We start from the raw sequence: 16,130 nt of genomic DNA, 5'->3' as shown, positions 1-16,130 counted from the left end.
TGAGCAAAGTTTTGGGCTACCTAATGACTGAGAGAAATTACATTTTACTTTCACAGCTAAAACTGAAATTTTTCTGCGGAAGAAGCCTATACAGACAAACATTTTCTTACGAGCTTCCAGCACGCTGGAATAGCTGTGAATCAGCAACTTCTGCTAATCAGTACAACGAAAAACCAGTCCAAAGTTGCAAATTTCACTTTTTTAAAATTCACGTCCAGCCCGAAATTAGTCATCGAGTGAATAAAAAAAGTGAAATTTGCTACTTTGGGCTGGTTTTTCGTTGTATTAAACATATTTTTTATTATGAAATTTTTCTGTCCTGTTTTTGCCCGTAGAGTTTAGCCTTAAACGCCGTGAAAGAAGTGATCGTGATTTCAGTTGTGCAGATTGTTGTTCGCCGTTTTCCAGGATACATTACACATTACAAGGCTGTTGTTACGTTAAATTCAGGGCTGCAATACCCGTCTTCTGCCGCAGTTCACAGTTCACTCACTGGTCACTTGTAATCAGCTGTGGGCAGAGCATTTCCCATTTCGGTCATATGTCGCGGCGGCCGCTTCAAACATTGCTCCGCATTACACATTAGCAGCACGCAGTGTTTGTGTCGCTTATAACCGAGCTGCAGCCGGCAGCGGATGCAGCAGTACTGTAGCAGCAAGTGAACGATGTCAACTATCAAGTAATTTTAATCGGACTGCAGATATACTTACACCTGGTGCAGACGTTTAACTTGACACGCCCCTACCCCCACCAACTCAACAAAAATAGCAAATAACTTTTTAACTTTTTTAAGCAGTTCTTGATATAAGTGAATAAGTAAGCAAAGTATAATGATAAATATTTTATAAACAATGTTTATGACTGAAAACAAATAAACCACGTTTTATAAATAGTATAATTTAATAAGTTATTAATAAGGCAGTACAAATAACCTATTATCTTCTTAGTGCTAGGTGACTTCAACATGTAGCTTAGAATCTCTTCCTTCTAACTTTTTCTGCTGCATATTTCGTAATCGCGCATCAAAATTGATACCTTTAGCAACTCTGTTTTCGATCGACAAAATTTGCAAACCAGAGAGTCATGCTTTACTGATAGTGGAGCTACGATAATCATTAGTTAGAGTTTAGGAAATCTCCTTTCACATGACGCTGTCCAAGCACACGAAGTTAAGAAAAATCTTGACGCCAAAATGATGCTGGGAGCAGATTTGGAGAATTCGTATTGATATACGAATTTTAGGAATCCTAAAGAGTCTCTGCATGTCCATCTTTTTACAGATGGATGCGGGACTCGACTGTTCGATACAGGATGTCAAATTAAACTCTTTTCAACCGTCTAGTTTCCAAATTTGTTTTATTTGGCTACCAGTTTCAGCCGTTTACTATGCCATCTTCAGGTGCTCTCAGACGGTTAATACCGGGTGATCAAAAAGTCAGTATAAATTTGAAAACTTGATAAACCACGGAATAATGTAGATAGAAAGGTAAAAATTGACACACATGCTTTGAATGACATGAGGTTTTATTAGAACCAAAAAAAAGTATTGCTAGACGCGTGAAAGATCTCTTGCGCGCGTCATTTGGTGGTGACCGTGTGCTCAGCCGCCACTTTCGTCATGCTTGGCCTCCCAGGTCCCCAGACCTCAGTCCGTGCGATTATTGGCTTTGGGGTTACCTGAAGTCGCAAGTGTATCGTGATCGACCGACATCTCTAGGGATGCTGAAAGACAACATCCGACGCCAATGCCTCACCATAACTCCGGACATGCTTTACAGTGCTGTTCACAACATTATTCCTCGACTACAGCTATTGTTGAGGAATGATGGTGGACATATTGAGAATTTCCTGTAAAGAACATCAACTTTGCTTTGTCTTACTTTGTTATGCTAATTATTGCTATTCCGATCAGATGAAGCGCCATCTGTCGGACATTTTTTTAACGTTTGTATTTTTTGGTTCCAATAAAACCCGATGTCATTCCAAGCATGTGTGTCAAATTGTACTTCTCTATCTACATTATTCCGTGATTTATTCAGTTTTCAAATTTATACTGACTTTTTGATCACCGTGTATATTGACGGTTTGACAATATTATTGAACATGTGAGGGCTCCTTAAGTGTCCGGAGAGACACGACGAAAACAAATTATGTTTATATCTCGTGCCACAGTGCAAGTTTTGTCATCCCACGGAGATAGTACCCGGCGCTGGCCGTAACCCCCCCCCCCCCACCCCCGCTACACAACTGCGCTGTTTTTGCTCATTTCTAATCGCAGCGACTGGCGGTAGAGCGATGCAACTGTCTTCCGTGGCGGTGCAGCGGTTTCCGCTAGAACGCTCCCTTCCCTGTGGTTGGGCCACGCTGGTGGGGAGCCACCGAGAACCGCTGCAGAGCCAGTGAGTGGCCAGTAGTGCTCGGTACGCCAACAGCGAAGGACACGTGCTGCACCGCTCCTGGCCTCTCCACCAGGTACATCGCGCCGGCCCACCCGCGATCTCTGCAGTTTTGGATTATCTTGTGCTCTAAGTGACCGGCGAAGAAAAGCTGTTGTGTTGCAGTAGGTCAATACTGACAAGACTCTACTTTCGCATTTATGATAAAATGTAACGAAAACTTGTGTAAATAGAGGATGCTTTCTGACGAATGTGCGATCTGTCACGTGGTGATGTTTTAGCCTCGGTCGTTTTATCATCCGGCTTTCGAGCTATTGTAGGCCGTACCAAGAGCATTATTTTATACGTGAAGACGCCCGGATGATTGCAATATGGGAGCAGCAACGAGCAGTTTACTCTGAATTTTATGGGACAGTTACCTTTTTTGCGCTGTATGGGCTGCTCAAATTGTGGCGCTATAGTGTGTGTATTTTCTGCATTGCAGTTAAATTCGATTAATTGCAAACATTCCAGCCACTCGGTCTGTAATCTGAGACACTCCTGTTTGTGTGTCGCCTCCCTGTGTGCCTGAAGCAGAACAAAAGCCCGCTGATGAGTCAGTAATTCAACGCAAATGCTTATTCGCAACTGTTTGTAATTCCCAAAGCAGTCTCGAAATCTAATGAATTACCGAAGGGGAGTTCTGTTCTTGAGTAGGCTACTTCTTCTTTCAGGTACACTATCAGGAGCTTACCTAGAACAATATGTAACGGTACAGCACGGCTAAAATAAATTAATTTCGTAGTTAAGTGTAAAATGCAGGTTAGTTGTGTGCTACCCTTCTCTCAACAATTATTTACAGTTGCTTGATATTAATTACGAATTAATACCGTCAGAATGAACGGAGCAATCACGGAAGTGAAGTATTTGTTTACATCTACTAGCTCGAAAGGGGGCGTAGGTAAGTTAAAGCTTAGCAGCGGTAAGCTGTGGACGCCTGACGTCCACGTGGTGTTTACCGTGCAATTCTTGAACCACAGTGACCAGTTGCAGACTTGAAAGCTTCGTTGTAGTGGCGATCCTATCCGTATTGTCAGTTTTATACGTTAAGTCAGGTCACGTTGCCCACGAAACTGCGCGTCCGCGGACTTGAGCAGTGGTTCTGATGCAAAAAGGCAATGTGGAAGGGGAAAGCAAAATATTGCTGTGATGTTGTGCGTTGCCCCATTCCCCGCACAATAAATGTACTATTTACATGCTATATCGCGGTTTAGCGTTCTTTCGGACGATTTAGGTAATGGCAGGAGACAACGGTCAATCTGGTCTACCATTGTTTGTGTAGTAGGCAGATAATATATTGTCTGAGGAATTGTTGGCGCAGGCCTATTTCCATGATTTCTGTTAAACTCGTGGTTTACGTCCTAGGAATCAACAGGTACTCTAAGATGGTTGGCAGACATTAAGTACGTACGCAGTTGCAGTTCTTGATAGGTCCCCCTTAAAAATAACTGTGTGTGTGTGTGTGTGTGTGTGTGTGCGCGCGCGTACCATATGACTTTTAGCTTCCCTGCATCGAATGCACAGTTATGCATAGCGTCCGTCCTCGAACTAACATGTTTTAAAATTGCAGCCTTGGCACTATATTGCTGCAAGCAATAGGAACGGTGATTTCCTTACTGTTTCATTAGGTGCTTGTTCAGTTTCCTTTAATTGCGCGGATTAGAAGTTACCCTAGTTGATACTAAAAAAATAAAGCATCTTGTGGTGTTGGATAATGTGACTTTTTGTAGTTGCCAATAATCAGCCAACTAGATTCGTAAACACGTTCTGTTTGCAGCGATTCATTCAATTTGTAAAGCCGGGTTCACACACGCAACGAAAGAATCGCCACAAGGCAAGTCATTCTGAAGTGGCGCTGTGAGTTAGCGTTCACACAGGACGTCACAAATTCTTCGTAATTGCGTAGTTTGCAAAATGGCGTCACCTGTATCAGCTGATTAAACGGCTGTACATATTACTAAATAAGATGTTTTGGAAACGTAATAAATGTAAAATATTAATTACCACAGTGTTTCTCGTCTCTTTTGTCTCGACTACATGTTTTAAGAACCGGTCTGCAGCTTCAAACCAAGCAAGGCTGGGTTTATAAATACCGTCTGTACTTTATGTTCATTCATGTAAGCATTTAGAATGCTTCGAATTTTTAACTTTGTTGTAGCTGCATCAATTCCAGGTACATATTCACGCATACTGTTTACTATTTCAATTAATGCAGAATCTCTCAAATTTCTGTCTTTGTATGATTCGCTTTTGTGGTTCCAAAGGCATTCTCGTTCTTGATACCCCTCCAAGAATCTCATAATTGTCGCTCTTGACCACTTTTTCGACATATTAATAGCAAACGCACAAACAAAAGCACTATTTGCGAACGAATGCGTACTAGAAAGGTTTGAATCCAGCCGCGAGGTAGCAATCGAATGAAGTTATTCGATTGTGGAGAAGGCCAAATGGCGCAACAAAGTAGAACCAAGTTCAACTTTTTGTGGCGTGACAAAAGTTGCGCTTCTTAAATGGCGCCACCGAAAACTAGGAGTTCACACTTGCAACTACAAAGCAACTGCAGTTCGCCATTCGCAGTGGCCATACTTTTGTTGCCCTTGTGAACCCGGCTTAAGGCAACCCTGACGAATTTTATAAATACTAAATCAGGTTCTTCGAAAGTTCGAAGACTTCAGCGCAAACGTTGGCTAACCTGTAGCGTCGTCCGTCACGAAACAAAAACCTACAGCAAAAGAAGCAGAGGGTAATTTGAAATGTGTCGCAATATTGCATCTTAATCTGGCAGCATTATATTATAAATGTAACAAAAATAAATAATTTTTGTGATTGCTTACACCGTTGTATTTACAGTTTCTATAGGACAGTTCGTTGCAGAATAAGCATGCTCATCTACATCTACATGGATACTCTGCAAATCACCTTTAAGTGCCTGGCAGAGGCAGATGCTCATATTTGTCGTTAGGTATATATGGACAGGGCTGTAAGTTTAACATATTGCTGGTGAATAGGTTACAACTTATCCCGCCACCCATCCACCCTCTTTACAAAGCATTGCAACATCGCAGTACGAAAATATAAACGTAACGGTTCCGTGTCACTGCGCCAATTTCACGTTTCCCGATATTTTAGCAAAACAAACTACTAAAAATTACGCGCTTTGGCCACATTTTGACGCGGTGTTATGACTCAAAGTACGTGCACAATACTGAGGTCACTTCCATTTACATTCTTATAATATAATGATTCATGTGTCTACTTCATGTCGACCACACCTCACCCCTTTTACTGTTTTACACTGCTTTAAATGATGCTGTTTTCTGATCAACTCATTTCATGACTGTCATGGGTGCATCATCTTTTGTGGTGCATTTTTTTTTCCAAAACCGTTCACTTAAGTAGAAATGACACTATTGTTTTGTGTTATTGTACGTCCTTCCTATGTTTTATGTATTCATGAAAAATTGAAATGTACAGTATTAATGTCCCACAATAAATGTGGGACATCAATAACTCTATCGCAGTTTTTAATATGTTATGGTCCTCTAAGCATCAGTGGAGTATTTAATAAGTATTATATATTTAAATGAATTGCCATCCTAAGTCCTATTTTAAAATAAGATGGGTTTGCTTTTCTCTCTCTGTTCACTTCTGTTAAGAGTGATTCTGCTTCCTGTGTTGTCAGTAAGGTGAAAACATTACTTAGGCTTTGAGATGTCTACATCATTAGGTCTATGGATTTGTCCTGACAATGCAGCAGCTTCTGTACCTAACACTTTGAGGTCTATTTTATTCATACAGTTCCAATCATATTTTATTTGCTAACTTCATAGCAATATTTTTCTGGCTAGCTTACTCTAACCAGACTATTATCACTAAAGGTACATTTTTGTCAGGTCTTCCATGACAGGTTATGCTTCAGAGATATTTATGCTCTCCTTAGCATAAATATTTGAAGGGTTCATATTTATGTCATAAGAATGAAATGCAATATTTTCATTATATAGCTGCAGTAACTAAAGCATGGTCACATGGGGTAGACAACAATATTTTAGATGATACTGAGAAGGATTTCTTTGTAAGAAGGATTAGTGTGTTATCTTGGATGGAGAATCAAAAGGTGTAGATTTAAGACCATGCATGCATCAAGGAAGCTTGTAGCAACACTTGCCGTTCATGCTGTACACTAATAACTAGGCAGACAATGTTTATAATAACCTCAAATTGTTTGCAGATAATGCAGTTATGTAATTGTATACTGCCAGGGAAAGTGCACAGATATTGTCAGATCTTGATAAGATTTCAAAATTGTACAAAGATTGGCAATTTGATTTAAATGTTCAGAAATGTAAAACTGTGCACTTTCACAAGAAGAAAAAGATATCATCACATGACCATACTACAAATTTGTCACTGTAGAAATCAGTCAACTGTACAAATTCATAGGTCTAACTATTTGTAGGAGTATGAAATCGAACGATCACGTAGGCTCAGTTTTGAATAAAGCAAGTGACAAACTTCGGTTCATTTGTAAGATACTGATAAAATGCAATCTATGAAAGAGATTGCTTATAGAACACTTGTTCAAAGTGAGACCTATGCCAAATAGCGCTAACAGGGGACAGAATGTTTACAAACAGGGGCAGCATGAATGACCATGTGTTCAATACTCTTGGAGATACTGAAAAAATGGAAATGGCACACATCTGGAGATACATGCCAATTATCTTGTGAAAGCCTATTTATAAATTTTAGAGAACCATTACAAAGGTAAGAATCTATTCCTAGATACCATTCACGCAAGAGTCATGAACATTAAATTAGAAAGACTACAGCACACTAAGCTGCTGAAGCAATCATTCTCCCCACACTCCATATGAAAATGAAATAGGAAGAAACATCAATAAATGAGGCAATGGGAAGTAAGCTCAGACATGAATTTCAGTAATTTGCATAGTTTGATGTATATTATATTTCTGTTGCTATTCCTACAATGTAGTTGAGTAATGAATGACACCACACACCAACATCCAGACTTAAGATATTTATCTCTTTGTAAAATTATGTGAAAAGTACCTGTGACTCATGTAAAAGGGATTCAATATGCGAGTATTGGCCCATAAGCAACACATTTGGAATGACAGATTTTGCATTCTATGTATTTATGTATGTATGTATGTATGTATGTTTGATACTGGTCACATGGTTATATTGTAAGGGAAGAGGAATGTCTTACTGACTTGTTAGCTGAAATTAGGCCACTTGAATTGGGATCTGGTCATTTCACTACCCTCGTCATCCAGAAGAATGGTGTGAGCTGTGCATTTGCAGGAAAGGATCATTCTGGCATCTTAATATTGATCACTGTTTTTTATTCTAAAAGACAACAGCATCAATCACTAAATAACAAAACATGTTATTGCAGTTTGGGATTCAATACATACAAAGAATATTCACAGTTTAGAAGCATTTACTCAGTTCCCCACCCAAGCTTATATTGGCAGCAATAAGGGAGTAACAATGGTGTATTGCTGTGAGCAGTCATGGCATTAACGTACAATGATTTAGGAAAACTATGAAAAAGCCAAACAGCATGGTGGGAATCATTTCTGAGTTCTTGTTATAAAAGGAATGTATCCTAAATCATTCATTTTCGGATGAGCCAATAACTTTTATATCATGGATATTCTTCTGGGTGGATGAGTGTACAAAGATAAAACCTTCAGCTTGTACTGAAAACTGGCATTTAAAGATAACCAATATTCAGCTAACAATGTATTTTGCCAGTGTTATATTGTAAACAGTTAAACTTTAAGAATTTCATGTAATGTGATTTTTAAATAATTCACGTGAAGGTTTTCCTTTCTATTATGTTCACAGGCTGAATGGGCCAACATGTCTCTCTTGAAAATTGCATCATCAGTTGCAAAATTTGTCAAAGTCAGAGTCTGGGACAAGGAAGTAATAGATACCTTTGACTTCAGACTTCATTATCGATTCACGTGTGCTTTTTTGTTCCTCGCAAGTATATTGTGCACAGCAACAAGTTTCCTTGGTATGTATCACTATTGTAACTTTGGTAATACTTCTTATCTCTGCACTTTCACCTTCAAAGTTAGATTGTTTAATTACTTATTGATGGTTGTTAATAGACAGGAACAATATCTTATAAAACATGCAGCCTTTCAGACACTAAAATAAATTGCACATTCACTATAATGAAGTAAGTTAGGATGGAAAATCTGTCATTGAGATTCTCATAAATATCACTAAACGTAATTGTTAAAAAGCTGCATAGCAAAGCCCTTTTTAGCTTTATGCACTCAGTGAGACATGAGAATTGATGCAAAATATTAAACAGATTTCTGTAAGTGCTGTAAATTTGGTTTCGTGAAATTGGGCTCATTCAAGTAGTTAATAATATAGTTAGCACATCAGATTTTTCTGTGGTTAAATTATATGCATAAGACAATTTGAACAATGGTTTGGTCTAAATAGTTGCCTTTAACCTTACTTCAAACAACAGGTAAGATTTACGTATGAAAAAAATTGAATCTTTGGAATTACTTACTGAACAATATTCTTGCTGTGGAGGCAGTCACCACTTTAGTTATTAAAGAAGCCCAGACTAAGTTTAAAATAGAGCTACATAGATGTATCCCAGATTACTGTACATTCTTATTCAGTATTTTATAATATTTTAGCTAAACATCTAAACTATGTTAAAATACACACTGTTTCAAGATGATTCAGTGTTCACCAGAATGAAACATAGAAACTTTGAGTAAATTACATTTAGAATTAGGTTTTTATTTTCAAATTAATCATCTGATTTTACAAGAGTATATTTTTAATATGAATTTGCATACAACCTTGGAGTCCCTACTTTATGCAAGTAAGTTTATTCATGAACTTTCATTTACCTTTATCAGATGCTCAACAAGGCCTTCAGCAGATGCATAACAACATCCCAAGAAGTCACTCATATTGTTGTGAGCATATCTGGAGTTACTGCTTTCACTGTTATTGCTCCTTTTGATATGAAAGTTAAAATTTACGTGTTTCTATCCTCACTGCAGAAAACACAGTTTTGTGAAATCAGTTGTATCTTTTCGAAACACTGTTTGTACACATTGCATGAAAATAAAAGTGAAGCACCAAAGACATTGTCTGATGTGAATGTGTAAATGAAGGGGACTTGTGTTCAGTGCATGCCATCTAAAAATGAGGAATGGACTCCCTACATTAGGGTATCATCCCTGCCCCATTGATACTAAACTAGGATCAGTCACACTATCCCTAGTAGAATTACCATCTCATGTGTAGGCTGCCATTAACACAACACCACAAATGGTTGCATTTGGAGTTGTCATCCAGGAAGCATTGGTTGCTGATGAATGATATTGCATTATATCCAGTGATGAGTTGCAGTTGTGAACTATCCCAGATGATTTTCATCAGTGACCTGGGACGAGGTCCCATTCTTCTAATGTAGGAGGGGTGCAGTAGCATTTCTCCTAGCACCCTGGTGTTGGAAGCCATTGAGTATGACTTCCGGTAAAGGCTGGTAGTAATTCTGGGAACTGATGACACAACAGGATGTTGTGGACAACCTGTGTCCTCTTGTTACCTCTTGTGACAGTATCAAGGGGCCATTTTTCAATAAAACTGCTTGTCTCAATAAGGGGTGTGTCTGATATGAACCGTTTGCATGATGTTGAGGTACTCCTATGACTAGCAGGATCTACATCTACATATACTCCAAAAGTCACTATATGGTGATGTATGGCAGAGTGTACCCTGTACCGTACTAGTCATTTTCTTTCATGTTCCACCTGCAAATAGTGATGGGAAAAACTGTCTATATGCCTTCGTATGAGCCTTAATTCCCTCTTGGTCCTTACATGTGATATATGTTGTGAGCAGTAGAACTATCAGTGTCATTTTAAAATGTCAGTTCTGTAAATTTTTTTAATAGTGTTCCTCAAAAAGAATGTCACCTTCCCTCCAGAGATTCCCATTTGAGTTCCTGAAGCATCTCTAACATTTACGTGTTGCTTGAACCTACCAGCAACAAATCTAACACCCTACCTTTGAATTGCTTCAATGTCCTCCTTCAACCTGACCTGGTACGGAGCCCAAACATTTTAGTAGTATTAAAGAATAGGACACTCCAGTGTTCTATGTGTGGTCTCCTTTACACATGAACTATACTTTCTGAAAATTCTCCCAATAAACCGAAGTCAACCATTCGCCTTCCCTACCACATCTATCACAAGCTCATTCCATTTCATATTGCTTTTCAGCTTAATGCCTAGATATTAAAGTGACTTGACTGTGTCGAGCAGTACACAACTAATGCTGTACCTGAACATTACATATTTGTTTTTCCTACTTGTCTGCAGTAACTTAAATTTTCCCCCATTTAGAGCTAGCTGCCTTTCATCACATCAACTAGAAATTGTGTGTGCCATCTTGTATCTTCCTACAGTCACTCAACTTCGACACCTTACCATACACAAGACCAGCATCAGAAAACAACTGCAGAGTGCTGCCTACCCCGTCTGCCAAATCATTTAAGCATATAGAGAACAGCGATCCTATCATACTTCCCTGGTGCGCTGCTGACGATACCCTTGTCTCTGATGAACGCTAGACATTGAGGACAACATACTGGGTTCTATTACTCAAGAATATTAGCAGCTTATTCCATATGGTCGTACCTTTATTAACAGCCTCCAATGGGAAACCACGTCAAGTGCTTTCTGGAAATCTAGAAATACAGAATCTATTGCTTTTCATCCATGGTTCGCAATATATCATGTGAGAAAAGTGCAAGCTGAGTGTTGCATGAGCAGTGCTTTCTAAAAGCATAATTTGTGAACATAAGCTTCTCAGTATCAAGAAAATTTATTATATCTTAACTGAGAATAAGTTCAAGAATTCTGCAGAAAACTTAAGTTATGGATATTGGTCTGTAATTTTGTGGATCCGTTCTTTTACCCTTCTTTTGCACAAAAAACAGGACTCACTTAAGCTTCCTTTTATATGGGACTTTGTGCTGGACTAGATATTCACAATAAATACAGGCTAGGTAAGGTGCAAATGCTGTAGAGTACTCTTTGTAAAATATCTAGCTGCCACACCAGACTCGTCAACAAGGGACTCGCTGGAAGCCTTAAACCTCCTTAGCGATTGTACATAGGACCAGAATATTCTTGGGTTCTCAGCCGGATCTTTTGCTAAGGTGTCACGGTGTTAGAACTATGCTTTGTGAACAGTTCTTTTCACATATGCACAAATTTCTACTAACCTGTGCTTGTCGTCATTTGCGGATTCTCTTTTGACCGAGAGTGTAACAGCCTCTGCTTCGTCAGCATTTTCTGAGCTTCATTATTAAACTACTTACTAGGTGTTGCAGATTGGCAGGAGAGCCAACCCACGAATTTTAGAGGAAGCCGAAAGGCACGCGTTTAAGCTCACGCAGGCTGGCGTGAGGTCTGGAACAGGACAAGGAATTTAGACTTCAGAAAAAAGGAGGTAACTGGTGGAATACTTAACTTTAATCCATTAATGTTGAACGTAGCTCTTGTCTGTACATTATTTACAATATCAATAATAACTGATAATGGCACCTTGCTAGGTCGTAGCAAATGACGTAGCTGAAGGCTATGCTAACTATCGTCTCGGCAAATGAGAGCGTATTTTGTCAGTGAACGATCGCTAGCAAAGTTGGCTGTACAACTGGGGCGAGTGCTAGGAAGTCTCTCTAGACCTGCCGTGCGGCGGCGCTCGGTCTGCAATCACTGATAGTGGCGACACGCGGGTCCGACATATACTACCGGACCGCGGCCGATTTAAAGGCTACCACCTAGCAAGTGTGGTGTCTGGCGGTGACACCACACTAGGCACATAACTTTCCAGACCATGATTTATAATCTGCTTGAACTTTGCCCATAATCTCTGTGTTCATCTTACTGGAACTAAATGACATCAGTTCACTCGCTAAGTGAGATGTTATTAACTGCTTATCTGCTCTATCTAGCAGAAACACTCTCCTAGCTTCTTGACTTATTTATTAAATTTTGTAATCGTAGTTGATGTAATGACATCATGAATACTAATTCCCATTGCTAAATTGACACTATCAATAAAATCCAGTCTATTTGTAGCTACAAGGTTAAAGATATTTCATGTGTGGGCTGCCGAGCTAGCTGCTCAAGACACGTTTTCGGAAAATGTGTTCAATAGTATTTCGGATGACTGTCTGTGTGTACCCCCCTGCAATGAATCCATAGACCTACCAGTCTATGCTTGGTAGGTTAAAGTCACTTCCAACTAGAATTGGGTGGGCAGTAAAAATATTCAACAATTATCCTCAAATTTGTCCCCAATAGAACACGCATGAGACCAGTATGGATGTAGACTTCATCCCAGTGACAGTATCTGAAATATGAGTACCAGTTAAGTGTGTTGTGGTCCATCTTGCCTTCAGGAAAGGGTGCAACAGCTTTGACACCCTTTCCAACTGAATCAGTGCATGCATCCTCATCAGACTGGGTGCAACATTATTCAGATAAATAGACTGTCCAGTTGTCCATAATTTTGACTTGGTGTTGTAATCACTGAGATAATATCACATACTCTCTCAATCTGTGAAGTTTATTATTTCAGAGATTAGTTAGTGTAATGTGTACTGTAGGCATGTTAGAAGGAAGAAATAGGGGGCTGTTGGCTATATACAGGAATAAAGCCCTGGGCTGTAGCCCTAAGCAAATAGTGTGTTAAACAACTCTTACAGTGCTCTGCTTCAGTAAAAGAATTGGTAGCATATGGGATAGCAATTCTAAACTTAGTCATGCAATTAAAATGTGAACAAGACACAGAAATGACTGGGAAATCATTGTATACAGTGATTTCAGTACTAATTTCATCTGAGATAGTGCTGTTTAGAGTACATAGTCTGTTTCCCCACAGTAAAATACACAACAAAAATAGTGCAACAGCAATTGGTGAGTAATTTTTAAATCTAACAGTCTTTGATGAAACTGATATGAGCTTCATAACATGTAGGAAGTCTGGCGTAATTGTCAAATAGCAGTTGTAGATATCCATGTCAGTCAGTTTTAACCCAAGAAGAGAAGAGTACAGTATCGCAGAATCATAAATGCCAACTCTAACCTTATTCAGAGGGAGTCTACTGAACATTTGGAAGAGATTTGATCAAGGAACACAGTATATGAGAAATTTCTGTCCTAAAAAAATATTCTAATGACAGTATACATCCACTTGTCCTCTACAAAGTGACGGAAACAATTGGTGATACTTAAGTATGGTTGACATCTGCGATAAAAGTACAGTCATATAATTCAGAGGACTAACTCTAATAAAGGCTTAATACTGCAAGGAATACTGCAAAAGTTTTCAGACATGTGAACAGATTTATGCACAAAACATAACATTTCAAGAACAAAGCAAAGCCAATTTGGAGCATTATTAGGTATGTATTGAATGCTCGGTAAGTCAAATTATTTTTATGTTCCTGGTGACAGTAGCTGTGAAACGCCATTAGATTCAAAGCATTGGCCACTAAATGCATTGAATTCTTCCAGACAATAGCACAATGCTGATCCATAGCAGTAGACCTGCATAAAAAAAACTTTTACTGGAATTAAAAGCAAAGGCATACTGCAAGAGGAAGGACACCCCCCAGGGGATCCACAACTCTTTTGTGGATACGTGCGTAGCGAGCACGGGACCCCGAGCTGATGTGGCCTTCCTTCCTTTCCGGGCTGCATACCTTCCCTTTCCGCATCCTTCCCCATCCCCCATCTTCGCCCCCCCCTCACCTCTGGCTCTTTCCTTCCTTTTCTCCCCCTCTGGGGGAATGGTTTGTGCCTACGTCCGGAGACGGACGCTTGTAAATGTACCACATTCTTCACCTTCCTTACTCGTACGTCTTCGTCCTTCCTTTGTCCCTCTTTTCCTTACCTCTTCTCTCTACCCTTTTCTCCGCTGCGGCGTTTGAGACCTCTTCTTTCCTTTCCCTTTCCCTTTCTCTTTCTTCCTCCCTGTGCGTGTCTGAAGGCCGCCCACGCACTTCCATGCGTAGCCGGTGACGGGGTAACGCGTAATTCCCCGCCCCGGGTAGACAGGTAGGACACGTACGTACCCCCTGGTAACGGCCAGGCCCAGGGAGGGGTGATTACCCGAGCTGATACCTTCCGAAAGTGCCGATTGGTCCCTCCGTCCGTTTGTCGGGAGGTGTGACCTGAGGTGTGAACAATCACCTAAGGCGGGAGTGCCCTCAGAGAGGGCCCCCACAAGGGAGGAGCGCGCCATCGGAGACGCCGGTAATCATGGGGGATTCTTCCGCAATGGTTTCCTCATCTTCCACTATGTCTGCTCACAAACGTAAGTTCACTGAGTCTCAACCACAGTCAGTTCTTCCATCGTTGCCACAGTTCCTTGTTGTTTCTCGGTCTGACGAAGGTCACGACTTCTCCACAGTCAACCCTTTCATAATTCAGAAAGGTGTCGACGCAATTGCAGGTCCTGTAAAGTCTTGTTCCAGATTACGGAATGGCACCCTGTTGTTAGAAACACACAGTGCCCTCCAGGCACAAAAATTGCTGCGTACCTCACTACTACACACTTTCCCTGTCCGGGTGGAACCGCACCGTACCTTAAATTCCTCGCGTGGAGTTGTTTATACACGCTCCCTCGATGGACTGTCTGACGAAGAAATTCAGCACTACCTGTCAGACCAGGGCGTAACGGCTGTTCATAGGGTTATGAAAAGGGTTGACACGAAGATCATTCCAACCCGCACTGTCTTTTTGACATTTGACAAAGTGCAACTCCCTTCGAAAATCAAAGCAGGCTATGAGATAATTTCCGTTTGTCCTTACGTTCCAAACCCTACGCGTTGCTATCGGTGCCAGCGATTCAATCACACCAGCCAGTCCTGTTCTAATCCGGCCAAATGTGTTACGTGTGGCAGGGATGCCCATGAGGGTGCTTGTCCACCTCCATCCCCTCGCTGCATCAACTGTATGGGTGACCACGCTGCTTCCTCTAGAGATTGCCCAGTTTTTAAGGACGAAAAGCTCATCCAGGAAATAAGAGTGAAGGAAAAGGTGTCGACCTTTGCTGCTCGGAAGTTGTTCGCCAGTCGACAGCCCACCGTGCCTCAGACAGGCAAATACAGCACTGTCCTTGCTTCTCCTCGGCCAACAAAGGAGGCGGCCACGCAGACTTGCGACCTCACCTTTAGTGCCACGGTCGTCCGATTGGCCAGCGCAAAGATCGCCCGTTCAACTTCACCACTTTCGCCTGCCCACTCTTTGGCTCACCCTTCGTCGGGTTCTGCTAAATCTCGAGCCCAAAAGTCAGACACCAAGTCTTCGAAGAAAGAGCATACTCGTGAAGAGTTTTTACGTACGGCAACTTCACCACCATCGGTTCCTCCTTCCTCTAAACCTCATACTTCCAAGAAGGCTACAAAGAAACCCAGTTCCTCTCCTTCTCCGCCAAGGCGTGTCCCATCCACAGCGCCACCTGGCCGAAATCGCCCTCGGCCGTCTTCTGTGTCGCCGAGGCGCACTGCTGGTGGCCGGTCAACCGGCCGATCGCTGGTGGCAGGAGCTGCTCCTGACCAACCTATGGATCAGGATCTTCTGCCTTCGGCCGAATGCC

General features: G+C 40.9%; 1 protein-coding gene across 3 annotated transcripts in view; it reads left to right on the top strand.

The window, feature by feature from the left end:
- Positions 1–2,378: 2,378 nt before the first annotated feature.
- The window catches only part of LOC126195271 (innexin inx3-like), a 52,560-nt gene continuing 38,808 nt past the window's right edge, over positions 2,379–16,130 (top strand). Inside the window, exons 1-2 of one of the 3 annotated variants that reach the window (XM_049933800.1) lie at positions 2,379–2,472; positions 8,313–8,487. In XM_049933800.1, the coding sequence (XP_049789757.1) occupies positions 8,328–8,487 (160 nt within the window). In that variant the 5' untranslated portion in view covers positions 2,379–2,472; positions 8,313–8,327. Of the gene's footprint in view, positions 2,565–8,312; positions 8,488–16,130 lie in introns of all 3 variants that reach the window. The other 2 variants (XM_049933801.1, XM_049933802.1) reach the window with 2 other exon arrangements.

This window comes from Schistocerca nitens, chromosome 7 (assembly GCF_023898315.1).
Source record: "Schistocerca nitens isolate TAMUIC-IGC-003100 chromosome 7, iqSchNite1.1, whole genome shotgun sequence".
Lineage (NCBI taxonomy): Eukaryota > Metazoa > Arthropoda > Insecta > Orthoptera > Acrididae > Schistocerca > Schistocerca nitens.
Note: the sequence above shows the minus strand (reverse complement) of the source record. Positions and strands in the feature narration are given on the sequence as shown.